This window comes from Microcaecilia unicolor, chromosome 8, assembly GCF_901765095.1.
Source record: "Microcaecilia unicolor chromosome 8, aMicUni1.1, whole genome shotgun sequence".
Lineage (NCBI taxonomy): Eukaryota > Metazoa > Chordata > Amphibia > Gymnophiona > Siphonopidae > Microcaecilia > Microcaecilia unicolor.
In genome coordinates this window covers 30,630,683-30,654,632 of record NC_044038.1, presented here as the reverse complement: position 1 = coordinate 30,654,632, position 23,950 = coordinate 30,630,683, and the positions used below count along the sequence as shown (strand labels likewise).

The 23,950-nt window shown below is 41.4% G+C and overlaps 1 protein-coding gene across 1 annotated transcript; it reads right to left on the bottom strand.

Annotated features, from left to right (window-relative positions):
* Window positions 1-276: 276 nt before the first annotated feature.
* On the bottom strand, window positions 277-17,374 carry ARL6IP1 (ADP ribosylation factor like GTPase 6 interacting protein 1). The gene is made up of 6 exons (XM_030211881.1): window positions 17,219-17,374; window positions 13,957-14,090; window positions 13,527-13,646; window positions 9,807-9,924; window positions 7,405-7,489; window positions 277-477 (listed from the first exon to the last, which is right to left on the bottom strand). Exons 1-6 carry the CDS (start codon window positions 17,252-17,254, stop codon window positions 359-361), a joined length of 612 nt encoding a protein of 203 aa, XP_030067741.1. The 5' UTR covers window positions 17,255-17,374; the 3' UTR covers window positions 277-358.
* Between the last annotated feature and the right edge of the window lie 6,576 nt (window positions 17,375-23,950).

Below are 23,950 nucleotides of genomic sequence, written 5' to 3'. Positions count from 1 at the left end.
ATACATACAGAAACTTCAAAAGTGAGTGGAACACCACAAAATTAAGGATTAGCATATTTACATGAGGTGAAGCATTTAATTTAGTAAAACAACTGAGGGCAGGACAAACTTTTCCACGCTACACATAATGCCATGACTACAGCAGTTTAAATGACTGAGCTCTGTTTGAAGTATTTGCATGGCTTAAGTATCAAAGTTCATTACAGCTTCAGTGCATCAAGTTCACAAAACTACACCACCTATTAAATAATGAACAAAAACAGGTGCTTGGACAAATATACATGAACATCTACAGAAAGAAAAAAAAAGTGTTCCCTGGACATTAAATGCCACCAATTCTACTGTACTGGACTGAAGATCATTCATTCTTCTTTTCTTTTTGCTTGAGGAGTTTGTTGATCTCCCTTTTGCCCATGCCAATGTACTTTGAAATAATTCCCTGATTGTTCAGGCCAGGAAGCAACAGCAAGAAGCTCACTAAAACAGAAGTTAAAAGAAACAGGACATTAAAACTGTGTTGCTATACAGGGTAAGGTTTCGTCTCACCTGCTGACTTCCCTCTCCTAGAGTCCTACCAGACCATTCCAGAAAACGAGGGTTATGCCTGCCAACCAGCAAATGGCAAGACAAAGCCAATCAGTTTCAAGCTCAGCTCTACCACAGGGCACAAAACTGTTTCTTCTAAAAACCCAAAGTTTATTTTGCTAATCAGTCAATTAACTCCCCCAACTTCTAGAAATATATTTCAAAAAAATTTAACAGGATCTTATGGTAACCTGAACTCAAAAGAAAAAAGCAGGTAAGACCTTAATTTAACTTTATCTCTATCAGACCAGTCCAAAACCAATAAGATGTATCAAAATATCCCCTGATTGTGGATAGAATTCAGAAACCCCTGCTCTAAACACAGCATCCCCAACCCCAAAAGCTGCTTCTGGTCTAGCACTCATGTCCATCTTACACTGCGTCATAAAATTATGAAGAGTAGACCACATCACAGCACTACAAACTGGAGTAACTGCATGCATTTCAGATCAAGTTGACATCCTTCTGGTCAATTTGCTCTTAACTCCTTCAGCAGCAAAATATCCTTGCAATAGATAACTGAGGAACTGCACTCTTTAATCCAACAATGGTGGCCTTGGAGGCTGCCAAACTAGATCAGATTAACTCTTTGGTAACCTCCTAATAATTCAAAAGAATTCTAGGTGCATGCAGAAGCCTTAAGACTTGAAATTCCTCAACACACTCAAAATGAGGGCAAGTCCAAAAACCTATTCATGTGAAAAACAAACCACCTTTGGCAAACATTACTGTACAGACTCCAGCATCTGTAAAAAAAAAAAAAAAAATGTAAAAAGGGATCTCTACAGGACAAGAACTGGAGTTCTTAAATTCACTATGCTGAACAGCCATCAGAAACTCTTCAAATATCAAGGTATTATGGTTGCCTTCCTCAGCGGTTCAAGTGGTATTGTCAGAGAATACTCTGACCTGTTTGTCTATAATGAAGGGTTTGAAGGCCTGCAAAGGCAACACAGATGGATCTCATCGCCAAACTGTTTGACCAGTTCCTCTTCTGGTCCACTTGCCTTGACCCATCTGGCCCTGGCAATGAGCAGCTTAGGCTGGCATCTGTCGTCGGAATTATCCAACCAGGCAACTCCAAAATCCATGCCCTTCAAGAGATTGTTAGTAGCCACCAGGACAAACTAACCTTAGCTGCTGAAGTCCATGGTAAGGCAATCTGAACTGACCAACAGTTTACTGCACAGGACACCATGAGGTCTCACCCAAGGTACCAATTTATGGTTGCTGTTATGGACTCCAACAATTGCATGGAACCCCACACGAGGAGCACTCATGCAAGACTTGGATTTCTACACAATCTTCTGAATCCTTTGAAAGAGCAGAAAGGCACTCAACTGTGTATGTTAAAGCCAGGCCCCAATTACTCTAGATTCTTCAAGACTAGTGTGGTAATCTTTCAGAAAAGCAACCTAGCTGCCATAGTCTCTCGGATGGATCTTAAACATCCAAGTATGGGTGAACTACCACCCCTTGAAGCTTTTGCAGCCACCACTACCATGACCTTGAAAGGAATTTCCAGGGGCTTTACCAATCCAAAAAGCAGCTTGAAACTGATGACATATCACAAAAAAACACAAACCTTTGATGTGGCTGTCAGTTTGGAATACGAAGCTACATTTCTTAAGAGAGGTAAGAAATTGTCTGCAGAGAACTGCAACATCAGAGCTTAACATCTCCGTCCAAAAAAATTTGGAAACTTTAGTGCCTGCTCTATTTACACTTTTTAAATCTAATACTGGACAAAGCCTTTTTCTGGCCTTATGAAGTAAACTGAATATTGGCTTGTGCACCACCAATTCTTGGGAACAGGTTCTACTGCTTAAGCTCCAACTGCAAGAGGGTGCTTTGAACTACCAGAATCTTGGCAAGAGCTCAACAAGGAGAAACAAAAATCCTGAGATGGGAACTGTTTGTAATCAAGCTTAGTATATCTAGAACCCATCTGACAGCTGTCAATTTGGACCCACTCCTTGAAAAATCTGGATAGTCTTCTACCCAGACTTTCTACGGAGAAGCAGGTCCACCTCATGTTGTGTAGTGCTGAAAGTAGCTGAACTCCTTGGCCATTTATCTGAACCTCTTTTCAGAAAGGATTAAAACTAATCTAGACCTCTAAAAAGGAGCGGAGGTACTTGGTCTCTACTGCTTCATGTCCCAACACATCACCATACTGGAAACTGAACGCAAGATGACAGGCTTATCCTCTGGTATTTAATTGCTGGAGGTCTAGAGTCCTAGCTTATCTTCAAAAAGGAGCTTTCCTGGAAAGAGAAGCCTGCTGCAATGAGTCTTAGAAGCCATAGCTGCAAACCAGCTGCAAAGCTAGAGCCACCTCCTTGCAGAGACGATTACCAGATCCATAGCAAAAACTGATAAGATCATAAAGGAGCATCTGCTACATAACAGCACCACCTCTACATGAATTACTTAAGTCTATGAGCTCAATGTTAAAACCAGTAAAGACAAACTCTAGAAATATAAGCACTACAGACAGCTGCTTGGAGACCCAAGGCTGTTGCCTCAGCCTGCTTCAACACAGACTCGTATCCTAGAGAATGACACAGAGATGGGGACAACTTTGTCCCAGTGTCATTCTCTACTTTGAAGGCTGTTAATGAATTGGGCAGTTATGTTCAAGTGATAAAGACGACAGTCTTTTTTTGGAAAAACAAGACAATGTGCTGGCCATAAATTGTCAAAATTTGAAGGGGTGCTGTGCATTCCTACTACCAGCACATCTTCTGAGAAGACTTTCTATTGCAGGAAGGACTGTGGAAGACAGGAGAGCTAGACTGAATCCTGAGATTGTTGATAACTTATTCATCCACATATTAAAAATCATAACAGTGCTTCATAGGGCATATTTATCCCCCATTACAGCATACAGAGCAGGTTGTATTTTATACCCCTGGACATTCTAACATGGTCGATTATGGTTCCTTGGGGTAGTAGAAGTCAGTTAGTGTTGGAAGGGTAGAGGGTGAATATTATTCCTTTTTATAGTGGAGGAGTGGCCTAGTGGTTAGGGTGGTGGACTTTGGTCCTGGGGAACTGAGGAACTGAGTTAGATTCCCAGCACAGGCAGCTCCTTGTGACTCTGGGCAAGTCACTTAACCCTCCATTGCCCGCCGCATTGAGCCTGCCATGAGTGGGAAAGCGCGGGGTACAAATGTAACAAAAAAAATATATATTCGAGGCTTCTGCAGATGATGACAGAGCAAGGGCAGGGACACACTCCATCCTATATCATTCTCTATCCTGTCCTCAACTTCGAGGCAGCACCTTCAACTGGACTGGCAGTATTTGCAAGAGCTGTCACCAAGACAGCCACCTTGGGCTTCTTCAACTTGTCCTTTTCATCTAGAACAATGAGATAGCCAGCTTCTGGAGTCTCCCACTCTGTAAAGAGTATTTCAACCACCTGATGAACAGGATAGGATATCCTGAAGCCTCGGACAGGAACCAAGGTATCCCAAGATACTTAAATGTTAGCCAGTTCCTCTCTGTATGGGCCTACGACTGAAGAATCATCTCAGTCAGCTACAGGAAATTTCTCCTTCCTCCAGAGGATCATGTTCCCCTGGATATCACATAAGGAGCACTTCCCCGGATTGAAGGTTACCTGAGAGCTGAGTGCATTCCAGCTAATCAGGGGATTCAGATGCAGTCATTTGGAAAATAGGCTCCTCTGGAACCTCACCTCCTACCATTTGCTGCTGCAGCTGGTGGTAGTCAGAAAAAAGCTTGGAGTCAAAGTCATGAAGCAACATAAAAATTATGCAAAAATTGATCCCCCTTCAGGGACACCATTTTTTCCCCACATAAAACTCTCAAGGGACCCTCTAGTCCCCTGGATGGGCTTTGTAAAGAAAGACATCTCACGTGTCTATCTGAGGCTGTGCCAGATATAAAGAAGCAGCAGCAGCCATCTCCAAAGTGGCCACCATCCCCATGCTTCCAGACAACAGCATATGGTTGAGAAAGGAAATGGAGCCTGCCAGTGCTGAAACCAGAGTGCATGGACAAGTGGCTCTCTGCTGTCATCTATGCTTCAGACCTAGATATCAACAAAGCATTGTCCGGATGTGCCACAGCAGCTGCCACACCACCATTTCACCTGCTCAAGAGCCAATTCCATCACAATGGGTAACAGATGTAGCCGATGCATTGTTACTGCATGGGCTTCATGCCCACCAAAGGAGCCCTGCACATCATGCTAGCAGTACAAGACAGCTAGCTTCTGCAAGATGCCCCCCCCCCCCCACACACACTTAAAGCTGATCCCAGACAATACAAAAATGAAACACCACTCCCTTCAGAAAAGGCTGCTCCCAGCCTCAAAATAACCCTCTATGCACTACTACTTTAGTTTCCTCAGGGGAAAAAAAAAAGCTCAAGAGGAAGCAAGGGGGACAGGGCCAAGGGCTATAAGACACTACACTCAGAGGCTGACCAGTAAGGGAGAAAGCCCTGACTCCTCTAGATATCCCTTCTGTGGAGGATTCCAATACCCTGAAATCTCACAGCAAATCCCCACACTCAACTGGACACCCAGGTGTCCCAACTGAACCAGGAGTTGAAAAAAAAAAAAAAAAAATCAGAAGACCTGCATAGTATATGCACCCGGTCTGAGCTCAAAACCTGATTGGCTCAGGCTCCCATTTGCTGCTTGAAGGGTAAAAACATCAGTTCTGGAGTGGTGTGGTAGAGACTACTTTTTTTCCCTAGTAAAGGTCACAGCAGAAAGTTGCTCATTTGTCTCAGTGCTTGCTACAAATCTGTCAAAGATCAAACTTTTGCAATATTGCAGTTAACATAAGACCATGCTATGATCATAAAATGAGGAACTTTTTCAAGGACAGCACACTCACCCTGTAAAGACTAATGTTTCATATGTAATGAGGGCAAGTATTGTACTCTATATTACATATAAATTTAAGCTTGGCATCCAACACCTCTAAATTAGAGAGCTGTACAGGAACAGGGCTAGTGGGAATCCCGCAGAGATGGACACAGCTCCTGCGTAGGTGAAGCCAGTCTTACCACCCTCCCCCTCCAGCCCTAGGTGCCATCCCCGAACGTACCTCAGTACATCCTAGTGGTCTAGTGGCCTCTTACAGGCAGGAAATATCCCCCATTTCCTGTCCATTGCCGCTGATCTCTCGCTGCCATACCTTTAAAACGGATGCAGAGACTTCAAGTGGTGGCCTCGTGATATTCTAAGCCAGTTAACTGGGTAAGAGCCTCTTGCTCGGTTAACTAGCACTGAAAGGACCCCAAGGGAATATTTAGAAAACCTACCCAGCTGTCACTGAATATCCCTTCTAACTGCTAAAGCTAAACCTGGCTACTATGTGGGTGGTCTGGAGGCAGAATCGAGTCAACATTTAACTAGATTAAGTGATAATATTCAGCCGTTAACAAGTTAACCAGCCAAATAGGACTGCTATTTATGTAGTCCTATCTTTGTCCAGTTTGACTTAACTATTAAGGGCTAAATGCTGTCTGCACACATACACATTTATTAAATGTCAGTACCTGGACATAGCCCAGCACTGAATATATCCTATCAGTGTTTAAAAAACGTCAACTGCCACCACAGCATCAAGGGTATTTCTTTTAACCATTTAACCTGGTAGACATAGTGCTTCACTTTCTACTGTTCCTACTGATTGCTTCCATTATGGATATTAAAACATATCTACAATGTGTTCTATTTATGTCTTGTATACCGCATGTTGTTCCAATCTAGATTCACGGCAGATTTACAATTCAAGAGGTTCTCAACAAAAGAGATACATAAAATGTATTAGTTCCAAAGCCTCGCCCCTTGAAATGGAAAACATTCTTCACAAATAGGCTTTAACTGCATTTTTTTTTTAAAGCAGGAAAACCCAGTTGCAAGGTACCAGAAAAACAAAGATTTTGCCCCAAAGAATGGCAAGAAATTCTCCTAACCATTCTGAATTCAAGCCGTAAATCAGGCCAATTATTTTAAATTGAATCTGCTATTGAACAACCAATGGAGATCTCTCATAAATCAGCTCAAACCAAAGGTCAGCCTTGCTGCAGTATTCTGCATTCAGTTGTAACTGTTTCTGCAGCTTAGAACAAACACTACAATGCAAATAATTACAATAATCCAATTGTATAAGAGAATCACCTGTACTAAAACGCAGAAATTGGTTCAATATAATGAAGATTTAATTGCCCCAGTACTTTCAAGTGATCTTCTATCATAAGCCTCTCACCTGATTGTAACACTACTATGTTGGATGGAACACTATCAGTATCCCCAAACCATAAAATCTTAGTTTTGTGTTGTTTTTTTATTTAGTTTCAAGAAAAGATCTGTGGTCCATTGTCTATGAGTGAGATGTAATTTGTTATGACTGCTAGAGTATCAGTAGATGTTTCTGAGACAGGACATAAAAAAAAAAAATCTGCATAGGACAAGACAGACAGACAATCCCAACACCTGAAAGACAGGAGCCAAGAACAAAGAGGTAGGGGGGAGAGGAGGAGGAGGAGGAGAGAGAATCCCTGCAGGACACCGCAGCCAGGGTTCCAACTTGATGTGTGTGCTTCAGAATGGCTTCACATAGCCCAGAATGTGCTATTGTGCTTATACAACAGTCTACAGCAAGCAAATGCCTTATAATATGCAGATACTTTGTTAGTATTAAGATGTGTTTACTGGACAAATAAGGTTTCAGATGGTATCAGTGTCTATTGACTTTTCTATACCATTACCTTACCTGAGATAATCAAATACTGCAATCCTCACATTCAACCACCACTAGACAAACTTACCAATAAAATAAGTGAGGAGAAGGTTATGAACCTGTTGTCCTATCCAAGCAACCACAGCAAGAGAGCTTATCATAGTTATGATATACTGAAAAGAAAAATGTCAAGTCATTAAGATTTCTATGTTATTTATTAATGACATTTATACCCCACATTAGCCCGAAATAGACTCAAGTTCAATGTGGCTTACAAAGTGAATAAAACAATGTACAGAATTATAGCACAAATTACAATAAGTTCAAAAAGCAAATTAATACATGTGCAGTAACTATTTCAAGGCAAATAGTTAAGGATGGATAGGTGAGAGCATAGTTAGGCAGGACTAGATGGGAAGCGAGATTAAGAAAAAGGTGTGGGTAAAATTCAAATAGAGTTCTTTGTATTCAGAAAGGCCAGACTGAAGAAATGTGTTCTTAGAAGTTAGGTAATCTGTAAACTTGATTGATTTGAGAATTCCAAATTTTGGTGCCTCGATAGAAGAAATTAGCAGAGTGAATTATTTTATATATCACATTCTTACAGGTAGGGAAATGTAAGACAAGATATTCTCTAGATGAAACAGCATTATGAGGGGGTAATTCAATAAGATTATTCATATATGATGGGGCTTGACCAAACAATTTGGTGAATGAAAATGCATAATTTGAAAGATATTCTCTCTTATTGGTAACCAATGTAGCTCATATAAAAGAGGAACAGCTTTGGTGAAGCGAGATCTACATATAAAATTGCAACAGTTGAATTTGCTAAGGGATTGAACCAAAGTATGAAAGACAGATTTAGAGAAAAATGGCCTCAATCTCTTTAGCTTCCAAAGTGAGTGAGACACTCGAGTTCAACTTAGAGACTTAGTTTTCAAGGATAAGGAAACAATCTATTCTGACTCCCAAGATTTTCATTGATGACTCAAGGGAATAGGAATTTTGTCCCACCTCCTCCAATATGAATTGGATACATGCTTTTAGATTTAAGAAACTTTTTCTACAATCAGCAATGGTTAATTTTATGCACTGGTAGCATTAACGGAATACAAACAAAGTGTTTATTACATATTTATTTTTATTATAATTTACCGCCTTTTTGAAGCAATTCACTCAAGGTGGTGTACAGCAAGAATAAGTCAAACAGTAGACAAATACAGCAATAAAAATATTCAAATAGAAAGTATGCTACATTACAATGTCAACACCACATTTTATTAGACAGCATATTGTGTAAGCAAAGATGGAACACATAGATAAGACAGAGTAATAGAAGAAAATAAGGGACTAGTTTAAAGTTGCTTGAAAATTATCTTAGCTAAGATATGAGTGGATAAACATGTCCTGCTATAGTATGTGCAGCCTGGTTGAAGAGCCAAGCTTTCATCAGCTTATATGATTTTCATGGTTGATATTATCCAGATCAGTACTGAAGCAACTCAATTTAGATACAGAATAATAAGAATAGCTAAGAGGAAATTTCATATAATTTGAAAAAATTTGTCCTCCTAAGAAAAATAGCAGCAGCTCCATCCTGGAGCTACCTTGTTGTTGGGGAAACTCCTGTGCCCACTATCCTCCACTTGCTCTTGTACACAGCTGGTTCCAGTCAAAATGGTATATGGGACTTCCAGTGGCAGTCTCGCCAGACTACTGTGGGAGGTCCCAGCAGCCATTTTGAGACTGGAACCAGCATGGGCAAGAGACTCACTCCCGCCCATGCTGGTTCCAATCTCAAAATGGCTGCCGGGATTGCCCACAGCAGTCTCACAAGGCTGCCATGGGAAGTGGTGCTAGCCATTTCTACTGAGCAGCAGCACTAGGCAGGAACGAGGGGTAGAACCCCATTCAGAGGTCACTAGACCACCAGGGTTTCTTAATGTAAGCCTGGGGAGGGCCTACACATGGTCAGGTGGAATGGAAAGCGGAATATGATGGGGGGGGGGGGGGAGAAATAGTTTCAGCTGAAAATATTTGTTGCATTTGTACCCCACATTTTCCCACCTATTTGCAGGCTCAATGTGGCTTACATAGTACCGTGAAGCGTAAGCCACCTCCGGTGATGAAACAAATAAGAGTGATGTGGTAGAGAATAAGACGTATGTGTTACAGACACATAATAGAATCGAATTCGGTCGGTCTCTTATATGCACATGCATCATGAATATCCACAAAAAAAAAAAAATCTGGCTTGGTGCTCCCTGGGGGGGGGGGGGGGGGGGGGGGGGGGGGGGAGTCCTAACTACTCTTGAAACAGAAAAAAAAAAAAAAGGAGCAGAAAGAATAAAAAGGGCACTTGTGTCTGGTGTCCAGTTTCCTAAATATTTTCTATCCCTGGACAAAATACATGCGGTGTTCAAATATCCCTGCCTAAAACACACAAAAATTCATAACTAGATAGAATATTACATTTGCAACACTCACCACTTTAGGTTTTTCTTCCTTCAGAGCAAAGAGGCGCTTCCACCAGCCAACAACTCGACGACGACTTTTTACAAGGTTGCTACAAATTTCATGAAATCTCTGCTGCTGCTCTGTGGTCCTTCATAAAAGGATTCAAAAAGGATAGCCATAAAGAACTGACAGGTTATCAATATTCAGCTCCATAGTACTAAAGCAAGGCTAAGCAGAGATGATCCATTTCCTACACCCAGCAATTTCACAGTGAGAGTATACCCATAAATATTTTATATCCGTTAATGCATTTGGTGCAACTTGAGACATTTTTCTGGGTCAAATGCTGCTTTTTAGGATACCCATAGGCACAACGCCAATAATCAGTTTCTCTGCTATTTTCTCTATGTAACACTCCATCTCTCATGCCACTGCTCATCCTAACACCGCCTTCCAAATTCCCATGCCCTCTGTGATGTCTAAGCCTGCACGGCCCTTCAAGGACATCCAATCATCATTCCCATTTCAGAATCCTAAAACAAATGTAGGAACCTGTGGATTTTTGTACAGGCATTGTGCAATAAACAAAGAAAGTCCTTCAGGCTTCTCTAACAGCATTAAGTTTCTGAAGTGTGATAACTAGAGCTGTACCAAATAGCATATTTGGCCAAATATGAATAATGAAAAATATTATTCAGCCGAATACAAACAATGGGCACTGAGTTTTAACAAAAAATAAAAGTAATGTGAAATTAGATCAATTTATTTAGACTAGTAGAGCCTCAGATTATTCGTATTCAAATTTAAATCACTGTTCAGCCGAATACAAAAAACGTATTTGGGGCCGAATCGAATACAAATATTCGATACAGCCCTAGTGATGACATCACTAGTAGCCAGGCGAGTTTATTCAGCTGATCCCAAAAGAACCTGTCTATAACAAAGGGGAAATGGAAGTGTCTTAAATTCTACTGGTAAGAATGCCAAAAATATGAGTACACTTTAGAAAGGAAATTCTGAAAACAAACAAAAAAAAAAAAAGGGATCCCAGTTTTAATATTAAGGTATGTTGGTCTCAAGCCTCCTGGGCCCTGATCCATTAACAGGAACAGCATTCCAGCAAGAGGTCTCCAGCCTTTCAGACATACTTACAAGCACTGTTGTACTAACCCTGTCAATCCATTTCTTTTTAGACAGGGTTCAGAGGTGTCGTCCAGACCTCCGACCTACTGTTTCTTGCCTAGGGTATGGAACATAGGAGAGCCACTTATTTGGTTGGGTTAATACTAAAAGAAGGATAAAGGAGAAGAGAGTACCTTCTGTGATGACACCAGGCTCCTTTAGTTCCAACCCAAAAATACTACAGAGTCTGTCATAGCCTAGCTGGGAGAAGAGAACTTCTACAGCTCCTGAACAAAAACACCAGCCCTTGATTGACTGTCCTACTGATCTCCCAATTCCTCAGGTGGTAAGAAGTACTGAATGGCTCAATCAACTCCTTGTTCATACTAACTGTTGGCACCTGCTGCTGTATAACTGGAGTATAAATATTGGAGAACTCCAGTTCTAGGAGTAGAAGAAAGTGTCTGTATAAAATATTTGCTGCCCTGCATGTATACTGCCTTGGCCTTAATTGTCCTTGGTTGTTTAAACCAGCCTATTTTTGAAGTAAACTATTATTGTGGTTCAGAGCACATCAATCTTGTGCTCTGTTTTTATTTTAAGAACTGAGGGACAGATGATATGTGATAGACCCCCAGAAAAGGGGGTCTGTCCCTTAATGTCTTGAACGCTAACCCTAGCACTCCCTTGGGGTTAACCTTGTGGTCACCTGGAGGGTCCTACCCAGGTCCGCCTGCACATGCGCTTACACTGGCATACCCTCCACCCACCACTGGGTCCTGCTTGCCTCTGGGTGAGTCTCCCATCTGCAAGTTATTCCCCAGTGGTTTCTAGAGACACAGGGAGTCACAATCCTGGGGCCCTACAGTTCCTAGAAAAACAGACTAAGAACACAAACTGCCAGGATTCTTAGTCAGTCCAGGACAAAGCAGCTAATAGGTTTATTACAGTGAACAGTAGAAGTTTCAAAACAGGAACATGTAAAACAAGGATTTAATGTTAAATCTAACTGAACACTTTTTACTGCCTAAGTAGTACCGGGGGCAGATCAGGGAAAGAAATTGCTCACAGGAAATGAACAGAGTCTCAGTGCAGAGGTCTACTCCCTCCACACTACAGAATGACACAGGGACAGGGACCTGTGGTAACCGCAGTAAATCCCAGGATACACTGCCATTTTGATGATGATGGTGCTAAAGGCAGGAGCAAGTGGGCATCACTCCTACCTGATTTTGAGGTGTGGGTTTGGGGGCTCCCAATAGACATCTGGAACATTTTTATAGTCGTTGGGGGGGGGGGGGGGGGGGGGAGTGCCAATGCAAAGTGACATAGCATGCCTGCAGCTTTCTGGTTAAAAAAAGTATGTCACCCTTACTGTCAATGCCTGAGTCAAACACCACTAGGCACTGACAGGAAAGATGAAATTTAGCAATGAACTACAGATTACTGCTGCTATTTTAATGTGGCAATAACTTACATGCTCAATGATTACAGCATGCCATGGTATTCTGAACTAATTTTGCAACAGTATGGGCTCTAAGCCTTTCTGCATGGGCCCAGAAAGTTAACTCATATTTGAGGAGGCCCCAATACCATTACTTCTTGCACCAAGTCCTATAAGAATCAGATTTAAAAACACTTCTCTTGTCTGTTCTGTTAGGCATTTATTTCATCCAGGAACTTTACCTCCATAGCAAATACCTTCCTCTTTTCTCTAGAGCCTGATTCTTCTCTATTTCTACAAACCTCAAACGCAGCACACTACAGTGGCAGCGCCATTGCCTGGGGCTCTGCCAGACAGCACTTCCTGCAACTCAGGAAGCATCAAGAATAATTTTTAGTCATTTGAATATTTCCATTCCTGTCAGAAAGGAATTACACAGCTTAAATAAAACTTGCCTAATTTTTTTTTTTTGGGGGGGGGGGGGGGGGGCATACTTAAGACTGTTTTTCCTGAATGTTTGTTATACACAGACCTTGAGAATCCTACTAATGAGCTCATTAGAGGGCCCTTTTACAAAGTGTCGGTAAGCTCAATGCAGGATCACCGCACGCTAAATCGGAACTACCGCTGGGCCAACATGTCTGCTGGTAGTAGTTTGGCATGCCAGAACAGTTTTCTTCTAGCGTGGCGCTAACCCAGTGGTAATCGGGCATTGCCGTGTGCTGCCCAGTTACCACGGGAGCCCTTACCACCACCTCAACGGGTGACGGTTAAGTGCTCTCAGCTGCATGGTTACATGTTGAGTTATCTTACCATATAGTCATTGGGGGGGGGGGGGGGTTGCTTTCTACCTGCTGTGGTAAAAAGGGTCCTGGAGCACATGAAAAACAGCCCCTGCTGTTACAGCAGGGCCCTTTTTCCCCACAGCTTAGTAAAAGGACCCCTGAATGCATGACATTGACTGCTTGGCTAGCAGTGAGGGACCATTACTGCTGCAAGCCAAAAACCAACCCTGTGCCAAAAAGTGAAGTAGGAAGAGAGAATGGCAAGCGGGAAGTGCCACAAAGAGCAGCCGCCCAGAAAAAACTGAAGCCCAGTGCCAATAGCTGTACTTCTAGAAATCTTGCACACATTGTAACAGGTAAGTTAGGTACAATTTTCACTCTTTTAGGCTTATTACTTACCACTTATTTGAGCCAAAAATTCTAGGAGCAAGAGTGGGTACCAGGTAATCGGCCAGACACAGAAACATGATAAAACAAGAAACACCTGACAAAACTGACGGATCCAAATAATACACCATCCTACAAAGAAAAGACATTTTCATTAAACTGGAACACAACACAAGTATAATCAATTGCTTTATATATTTGTGAAAATAAAAGTTAATTCGGTCTTAAAAATACACACACTGACACAAAGGGACATACCCTTTTAGCCACTTGCACAAGGTTAAAATTAAGGCTTCAGTTTTAACAACATATTTCAGGAAGGGAATTAAGTCAACAGTGAAAGTCATCCAACATGCCATGTTAAGCAAAGCGTCAACATTTGCTTGCACTTTTGATAATCATGCAGAATGGGAAAGTGTAGAAATCCATTTTATACACGTACAGAAATACAAAAGAAACTGTGCCTATGACAGCTGCTGGAAACCAGGTCTTCTCCCAACGAAGAACTCTGTCAGCTACCAAAATCACTTCACCCCATCCTTGCAACTGCTCCTCAAGATTGGCAGTCTCTCCAGCCTGTATTCAACAAAAATAAATACAAATCTCAAACTGGCATAAGCAATTAAATTAAAAAATACCCACCACTCAAAAGAGTAGTGACCTGCAATTTAAAATCCATTTTGTTATGGCTACTGGTCATTACTCAGAAGTATGCCAGATTTACAGCTTGCATCACCACCCAGGACACATTGATTGAGCTTTTAGAACAGTATAGAACATTAATTGGATATATACCAGATAAGTCAGTATATATGAGTTTTCTATCATATTTATTGCTCATTTTCCCCAATGTTAAAGGGCTGCCCAAACAGCTTATAACACTTTACAGTTAATAACAAGTAGTCTACTGAAGTACCAACTGGCTCAAGCCCATTTTTGGACCCTGTTATACTTAACAAGAGTGTTCTGCTACTGAAGTAGTAATATACAAGTTCTAGTCTTGCTCTTCCACTGTCTATTGTTAGATGAATGCCTGATATGTACACTACTTATAATGAATTTTAATATTTTTTTAATGAAAACTTTAAGTTACAAATAAAGCACCAGACTTTTTTTTTTTTTTTAGATTTAGCATTATAATGCAAATATATCCCAGTTCAGGAGGGTAAGGGCTAGAATGAAAAAGAAACCAGGCGTAGAAAGTAGCTGATACATCACCCAGATCTAAAAAAAGGCACCTAAATTAGAGAGATATCCCTAATCTGGAAAACACCACTCCTATCATGTCCTGAAAATCTGGTGTGACTAGGATACTCAACATAAAATTAAAGACATGCCCAACAATCCTGTAGGAGTGTCCACTGTGTATCATCTTTTTTTTTGTACAACTGAGGCCTGCCTAGGCCAGAGTCCATCTTTTGTGAGCCAAACCGTCATGGCTACTCCACTGCTTCCTGCATCTCTATTCCAACTGCCAGCTCACAGACACACTGAACATCTAGGTTTTGTCTTTGGTGTGACATCATTAAAAAGACAGATTTACACAGATACAAGAATGTGATAAGCCTTGGACAGAAATGCGAGAACTGTTTTCCAAAACAGTCACTTTCCCACCAGGCTGGTATCTGGCTTTGTGAAGGAGGCAGCTCAACAGTTTAGGCCTGGGACAAGAGTGGAAGGAAACCTGATAGCTGCTGTCTGGGGAGCCATCATCTTGCCCGTGCCTGTTAAGTACTGAATCCCTCAGTATACCAGCCATACAGTGAACCCTTAGTTAATATTTACAGCTTCCAGTACTGGGACCACCCCGTAACCTGTGCCAGGCAGTGACAGACAAATTCCTGATGTTCTCTAGTTATCTTTGGAGATACTGTTTATACAGCTTGAGCAGAGGAAAGGCCCATCCCTCACCATGTGGATGGTGTTCCAGAGGAATGTGACAGTCTCAGGGTGAGACCAGGATGCCTCTCTAGTTGGGAACGTAGTCTTTTGTTTTAACCTGCAAAGGATGGTATTAGCTCCCTGGGGCATGGTTTATTAGCCTATATTTGCTGCTTTTGTACTCTTCTCAGGAACTAATTCTTAGTACTGTAACAGAATACACAAAGATATCTGTTTTGTGTAATACTTTACCAGATCTTTGGTATAATTCTTGTAGTGTTCATTTTTTGTGTGCTTGTTTGCCACACTTGCTAATTATTATTATTCTATAATAAATAATATATTATTTCCACATTGTCATGTTTCTTCATTGGGAACTGAATAAGAACAGGTCACAAATAATGCAGTTTTAGCCCTTTGTGTCCAGACGAATTACTTTTCTAGGTGATTTTCTGTCCTAGTATTAAAAAGCAAGTAAATACAATTAAGATATATCCATACGGGCAAATAAGTTAAGATTGGGCGCTTCTTTTGCTAGGTCAGGGGTAGGCAACTCCAGTCCTCGAGAGCCGCAGGCAGGTCAGGTTTTCAGGATATCCACAATTAACTTCAACCTGTTCAAAATTCTGCTGCACGACTAATATTCCGCCAGTGTCGTTATGCTCATATTAGGCCTCTCAAGTCACTTCACTGGCTTCCTATCCGTTTTCGCATACAGTTCAAACTCCTCTTATTGACCTATAAGTGCATTCACTCTGCAGCTCCTCAGTACCTCTCCACTCATCGCTCCCTACATTCCTCCCCGGGAACTCCGTTCACTAGGTAAATCTCTCTTATCTGCACCCTTCTCCTCCACTGCTAACGCCAGACTCCGTTCCTTTCATCTTGCTGCATCATATACCTGGAATAGACTTCCTGAGCCGGTAGGTCAAGCTCCATTCTCTGGCCGTCTTCAAATCTAAGCTAAAAGCCCACCTTTTTGATGCTGCTTTTAACTCCTAGCCCTTATTCACTTGTTCAGAACCCTTATTTTATCATCCTCACTTTAACATTCCCTTATCTCTTGTTTGTCCTGTTTGTCTGTCCTAATTAGATTGTAAGCTCTGTTGAGCAGGGACTGTCTCTTCATGTTCAAGTGTACAGCGCTGCGTACGTCTAGTAGCGCTATAGAAAATGATAAGTAGGAGGAAGAGGAGATAGATTTGCATACAATGGAGGCAGTGCTTGCAAATCTATCTCCTGCATATTCATTGTGTATATCCTGAAAACCTGACCTACGGCTCTCGAGGACCGGAGTTGCCTACCCCTGTGCTAGGTGATACAGATATTATATCTATATAAAACCAAAAATGTTTGTAACTTTCCATCTCATCGAGAGCTTAATATCAGCAAAGTATTATTTGTTTAGCAAGTTTTCCCTAACCTTAATATTAAGCCTAGAATAGAGATAATATCACTACATGTAATCGATAATGTTGATGGGGTAACACTCACCCCTGTTACCATCACCTACATTAGTGTCCTTTTTTATACTACCGTCAGCTGCTACAGCAGACACCAGAACTTTAGAACCGTTGTTTAATTACAATACTAGAAAATACGGCATCCTTAGCATAGCACCAGCAGCCGTTTAAGATACTGCATGTTTTAGACTAACAGAAATCCTTCCTCTACAATCCCATGTCATCATCAAGATGGCAGAGAAGGCAACATCCGACCGTGAACTGGCACCTGCGCACCTTCCCCTAGACAGAAGCATCTCCACAACCCCCTTTCCCAGGATCCTTCCCCGCGCGAACCCTCCCTTTTTCTCTAACACTTACCAGTAAATTCGTGCTTTTGTTGTCTAAGTCTGCCATCACGAACCACCAATTCAAGACCTGTCTTTTACAGCTACTACTAACACTTCATAAACACACCGCATGTGGACTCACTCGATACTGCGTCTGCCTGCCGTGCCTGCCCGCCCCGGCCCCCGACTACTCCTATATAAACAAAAAATGCTCCCAGAAGCCCCCGCGGTGCCACATCCTCCTCCTTCACACAAGCTGCCGGTCTGCCCTAAGCCACGCACCTAATTACTGATTGGTGAAATCAAACAACTTATTGTGCCGTGTTGACCAATCCGAGAGGCAGAAGCTTCCGGACCAAAAAAAAAACAAAACCAAGGAAGTTTACATTTAAAGCGTAGAAAACGACTAATGAACAGGCAGTGCTGTTACTGCGCAAGTGCACTGGGATTGGGGAATGCATTTGCCATTATTAGTCTTTAGGGTTAGCTGTGCTGGACGGTTGTTTGTAAATTACTGCAGAAGCCTGTTTAACTGACGTAGTTTAAGGGTGTGGAGAAAGTTTTAAAAGCATTTGTTTCATATTTTTACCAACGTTCATTGAGGCTAGCTTGCCTTTGTGAGGCTCACGTTGAATTGTTATAGATGAAAGATTTGATAGTTCAGATTTGGCCCCTAACTACTTGTCTTCGTAATATATTGCACGATGTAGCCAACGAAGCTCGAAAAAGGCAAACCTAACGTGTAACACCTGACTGAATATAGTTATAAAACCAGGCTGCAAATACAAAGTAACTTTCCTTGATAAACAGAAACATCCAGCACTAAGTAACCTTTGTTCTCCGTCGGCAATCGGGGAAATGTATCATGTGATTCATGCACGCTGATTACGTCACCACGTATGCTCAAGAACGTCTTGAAACTAAGATACAAAGCTCGAGACAGATCAGGTTAGACGTCTTCAAAACGACTTCATCATCAGTATCTGCGTACATACAACTGCAGTAACCATTACTATACTGGCATGACAGCAGGTACTAATTCATATGCTGCTAACTCTGGTTACGGGGAATGGAGCTAGCCTCCTGGTCTGCGCTGGAACCCACATCCATCCATCCAGGCAACAACTCCATCAAATTTAGCATGGGGTTTACCAGCTCTTGTGCACTAGTAGGCATCATGGCAGCGCTGCCCCAGCTCATGTACAGTCTTCCTGTTACAGTACTGTGCAACAGCTGCCACATCCTATGTTTTGTTTTTTTTTTATAGATTTGCTGCTGCATAATCAATGCCACTAAGCATAACTAGCAAGTGTAACATTAGCAGTAGGTCCTGATCATCATTGCAGCAACAGCTGCAGTGCCTCAATGCCTATGAAACTTTAGTGCTAGAGGCAGTTTCCTACATTGTGGATGCCTATATCTGGAGCTACTTTTTAGCACACAAAAAAAGCCCTTTAGTGAAAAAAAATATAACAGCTTAGTTCATTAACCTCTAGGTTTCCTCATATTTCTCCAATTGTAGTTTGTGTTACAGCTGGAAACACTTCTTCCACAGCTGTTACACCTTCAGTCAGTGTTGCTTGCCCTCTTTTTTTTTTTTCTACATTTATGGCCTTGGCAATCTTATCTTCAATGTTTTGGAGTAGTACCTTTATTCTGATGACTCCCAGATTTGTTGCTTCCCCTGATATCTTAGCCATCACCCAAATCTCAGCTTGCCTGTCTTACATTGCAGCTTGAATGTCTAGCTGTCACCTGAAACTTAATATGGCCCAGACAGACCTTCTCATGTTTCTATTCAAATTCATGCCTCCCTTCTTTGCATCTATCTGGATAGCACTACAATCTTTCTACACACCTCATCCCATAACCTCTTAGGTTTTGTTTTGGTTTTTTTTGCAGAAGTGAGGATTCAGTTTAATCAGAGGTGGACTGACAGTTATCATGGCTGCCCAGGCAATACTACTACTACTACTACTACTTAACATTTCTAGAGCGCTACTAGGGTTACGCAGCGCTGTACAATTTAACAAAGAGAGACAGTCCCTGCTCAAAGAGCTTACAATCTAATAGACAAGTGAACGGTCGGTCCGATCGGGGCAGTCAAATTGGGGCAGTCTGGATTCACTGAACGGTAAGGGTTAGGTGCCGAACGCAGCATTGAAGAGGTGGGGATCATGGGCCCTTCTAACCTCTCATCTGCATCTGTTATAATATTTCCAATGCTCACTTTAGACAAAAACCTAATGTAGAAATGTACAGTCATCAAATCATGCTAGACTTGAATATATATTTCACTACAGAGAGGTGGTGGATCCAGAAGGAGGGACTAGGGCAGAGACCCCAAGTGTGGCTCATGCCAGAGAGTGAGATTCACGACAAATGAATGAGGCTTATTTATTTGGGAGGGGGGGAGGGAAAGAGAATGGGACTTGTTAAACCACCTTTCTGTGGTTTTTGCAACTAAATTCAAAGCGGTTTACATAGTATATACAGGTACTGAGCCATTACGTCAAGCTCCATCCCTGGCGGCCTTCAAATCCGGGCTAAAGGCCTACCTATTTGATGCTGCTTTTAATTCCTAACTTGTCACCTGCTCGCAACCTTATCTTGTCTTCCTCTCTTCAATAGTCCCTTTTCCCTATGTGTCCTATCTGTCTGTCCTACCCTTATCCCTTATTTGTCCTGTCTGTCTGTCCTGATTTAGATTGTAAGCTCTTTTGAGCAGGGACTGTCTTTTCTTCATGTTCAATTGTGAAGCGCTGCCTACGACTGGTAGCACTATATAAATGATTTGTAGTAGTAGTACTTATTTGTGCCTGGGGCAATGGAGGATTAAGGGGCCCTTTTACTAAGCCACGTAGGCGTGTACATGCGTCAATTTTGAACTTTACCGCTAGGTCAATAGGTGGCGGTAAGGTCTCAGGCCCAAAATGAACGTGTGCCAATTTTTATTTTGCTGCATGTCCATTCCCCCTCCCCCCCCCCCAAAAGGCTTTCTTTGCAGGCGTGCTGAAAAATGGACCGGCGCTCATCCAATACATGTGTCTACACCAGCGCAGGCCATTTTTTTGGCGCACCATAGTAAAAGGACCCCTAAGTGATTTGCCCAGAATCGCAAGGAGCTGCAGTGGGAATTGAAGCCAGTTCACCAGGATCAAAGTCTGCTGCACTAACCACTAGGCTACTCCTCCAGGGATTAGGATTTATTTACTGCCTTTTTGAAGAAATTCACTTAAGGCGGTATACAGCATGAATAAGTCAGATATAAGCAAAAGACAATTACAGCAGTAAAAATATTCAAGCAACACAAAAGTATGGCATAGTATGCTACATTACAATGTCAACATAATATGCAATAAAACATTTTAACAGCATAGGGCAGAGGTTTTCAACCCTCTCCTTGGGGCAGACCTAGACAGTTGGGGTTTTCAGGATATCCCCATTTAATTCAGTAGGTTGAAAACCTCTGGCATAAGGTGTAAGCAAAGATGGAGCATATAGATAGATAAGACAGAGTAACAGGAGTGAGAAAGTAAGGTACTAATTTAATTAAAGTTGCAAATGAGGTCATAAAGGTGCTTGAATATATATTCTAGCGGTACATACAGAGTATTCATTTGGAAAGAACTGCATGTTTTGCTTTCTAAATGCTGCTGAGGCTCTGTGGCAGTGATTCTCTACAATGAGGTACACAAGATGGATGATGCATATGTAACACTCCATATGTTACAAGAAATCATATTTAATTTGGGGAAATTGCTCGGAGCATTCGCTAATATTTATATTTTAAGAACAGTTTTAGAATATATATTTTGGTTATTTCTCCACCAATGACCTATACGGTAATAAGATTTACAATTGCAATGAATTAAAGGAATTAAATGCTATATTTATTAGATTACATTAACCTTCATTGCCAGTTCTAAGAACGTGCAAAGAACAGGAAAAGACCATATATTTAGCTTCAGAAAAGGGGTTTATTTATAATACGGTTAATATAATCAATGTTGCAAACAAGAGGAAGTTTTAAGAATCTTAGAACATAGAATTTGTGCTTAAAATAAATCAAGGCAACAAGTTTAAATCAGGTTAATTTACAAGAAAGTCCTTGTTACAAAGCATGCTGTGGTCCAGCTGATTGATGAGCAGCATGAGATGAGAGGAGAGAGAGTCTGTAGCAGTAGCAGGGCTTCAGCAGAGGAGAAGGATCTGGGCTGCAGCTGAAGAGAAGAATCTGCCTTGTAGTCTGTCTGGAGATGCCTGCCTATTTAGCTGAGATATGAGCACATGGTTGCAGGAGGAGAGAGAGTCTCAGTGGCAGGGAGATCAGGGCTGCATGCAGCAGAGGAGAAGAAAGTCTGTCTCTATGTGAAACAGCGCCTGTCTTTTATACCTTGCAAGTTGCAGGAAGACATGATCACATGAATCTCTGCACTTGCTTCCTGGTTTGCACTGGACTGTGGGTAATTGCAAAGCATTATTGTTAATGTAGTCTGTTCACATGATCACATGTTATAAGTCTTTCATTTCTGCACTTGTCCTGGCATCTTCCTGTCTGATAGCTGATGGAATGGGGCAGGTATACATCTGATAACAAGCAAATGGTTTTGTTTATGGTTTCCTCTGAAGCCTTTGTCTTCAATAGCTTCTCCAGCCTTTCTGTCTCCTTGTGTCTTTGATCTTTGGAGATGTTTTGGTGATCCACCCAGTCAGCTTTTGTTACCAGTTCTTTTAGGTGGGAGGGCAGAGGAAGTTTGAAAACCTTTTGAAGCAGTGCCTTTTGTCTTTGTTAAGTGTTCCCAGAGGGAGGGGGAAAGAGGAATTTGGAGTTCAGATCAGTTTCCCTGTTGTAGTTTCAATAAGTCTTTTAAAACTGTATTTTTATATTGGTATATATTTGCATCTGATTCAGTACAATCAATAATTCTGCTACATATTTCAATAATTCATATCATAACACATATATGGCCTCATGGACCTTGGGTTTGACACAGTATAGGAGTTCTTAAGAGTTAAATGTAAATATGCTCTGTATCCACAAAAATTCAGCCTCCCCACCAACAGGTGCAGATCAGAGTTAGGATGTTTCTCCATAGAAATCACCATACAACAAATATTCTGATTCTCAAGTCATCTGGACTATAGCAACATACATCTCTCCACTACCAGGCATATTGTACAATGAATCCTAACTCAACATACATGTAGTCATACAACAGTATCACTAATCCTATGAATTAAACAGCAATAACCTATGAATAGGCAGCACTACAAAAATTACACTGTGCCCTAAAATGCCAATACATCTATTACAGATAGAACAGCTACCGATCTCTACATAGAAACTACATGCAAAGAGAATACTGCACCTCAGTCACATGCAAAACACAGATAGACCCTCACCAAACACATACAAGGCATCACAAATTAGAAATATGAAGACAAATTTAACTGGGAACCTCAAGAAATCAAATGGCATACTGCAACACTGAATACATAAACACAGAAATGCATTTCCTCTCATACTGTACACAAAACAAAGACACCTGCAATGCACATTTCCCAAAGCTAACATATTCCTGAGAATGCATTCCAGGATCTTCTGCTACCAGAAGTACCAACCAAATACTGAATGTGATCCGAGAAGAGAGTAAGGATTCTAATACTGATATTGTAATCCACCTGGTGACAAATGACCTGCCAACAATAGCAAGTTTGGAGCACAGAGAGCATTCCAGAAGCCTGGGGAGGGACTCAAGTCTTTGGTTCGGACTGCAGCTGTTTCTGAAGATATTTCTACATATGGAAAGGTAGAGAAAAGACTATGTAAAACCGAAGAGTTCAATAAGTGTCTTGAAGCTTGGTGTAAAGAAGAAGTTTTAGATGCATAGGAAGATGAGGCAGTACGTGGAAAAATAACAGGCTGCACTGTAATGATGGGTTAAATCTGTGACAGGAAAAAGGATCCTGGGGGAAGAACTTCAGACAGTTAATTTCTAGACATTTAAACTAGAGGGTGGGGGTGACAGACAATATGAAACAAGGGAATTCAGAAAGTCATCCTCAGCAAAAACATGATGGCAGTGGGGAAAGCAATGTCGATATAGAAAACCATCAAACTCAATAACATATGGAAAGCAAAGAGCACAAATGCTTGTAATCTAAGTAAACAGGTTAAAGATTTGCAAGCCCTAACGTTTGAGAAAGACTTGGATATTGTTGCTATTACAGAGACATTGTTCAAGGATTCTCATGAATAGCATGCACCCATACCAGATTATACTCTTTTTAAGATGGATAGGGAGGGCTGAAGAAGAACACTAAACACAGGAAGCCTATATGGTTCTCCAAACAAGTGGCTGGAAAAATAAGGGCAAAAGAGGCTGCATTCAAGAAATACAGAAGAATGCAACTAGAGGAGCATGGAAAAGATTACCAGAATCAACTCAAAGAGGCAAAAAGGGAAATAGAGCTAATGAAAGCACAGGTGGAATAAATAATGGCTAATGATATAAAGAGACAAGACCTTTTTCAGATATATTGGGGAAAAGGAGAAAAGATAGGAATGGAATTGGAAGACTGAAAGATGGTAAGAATAGCTATGTGGAGAGTGATGAGGAGAAAGTGAACATGCTAAACAAATACTTCTTTTTGGTGTTCACGGAAGAAAATCCTGGAGAAGAACCGTAATCAGCTGCCGAGGGTGTATATGGGAATGGAGTGGATATTGCACCAGTCATGGAAGAAAATGTTTATAAAC

Coding starts and splice junctions, on each gene's coding strand:
- ARL6IP1 (XM_030211881.1), bottom strand. CDS start 17,254: ATGGCAGACTTAGACAACAAAAGCACGAATTTACTG. Junction 7,490..9,806: donor AGGAAGAAAAACCTAAAGTG/GTGAGTGTTGCA, acceptor TTTTCTTTTCAG/TATATCATAACTATGATAAG. Junction 478..7,404: donor TCTCCTCACTTATTTTATTG/GTAAGTTTGTCT, acceptor CTTCTGTTTTAG/TGAGCTTCTTGCTGTTGCTT.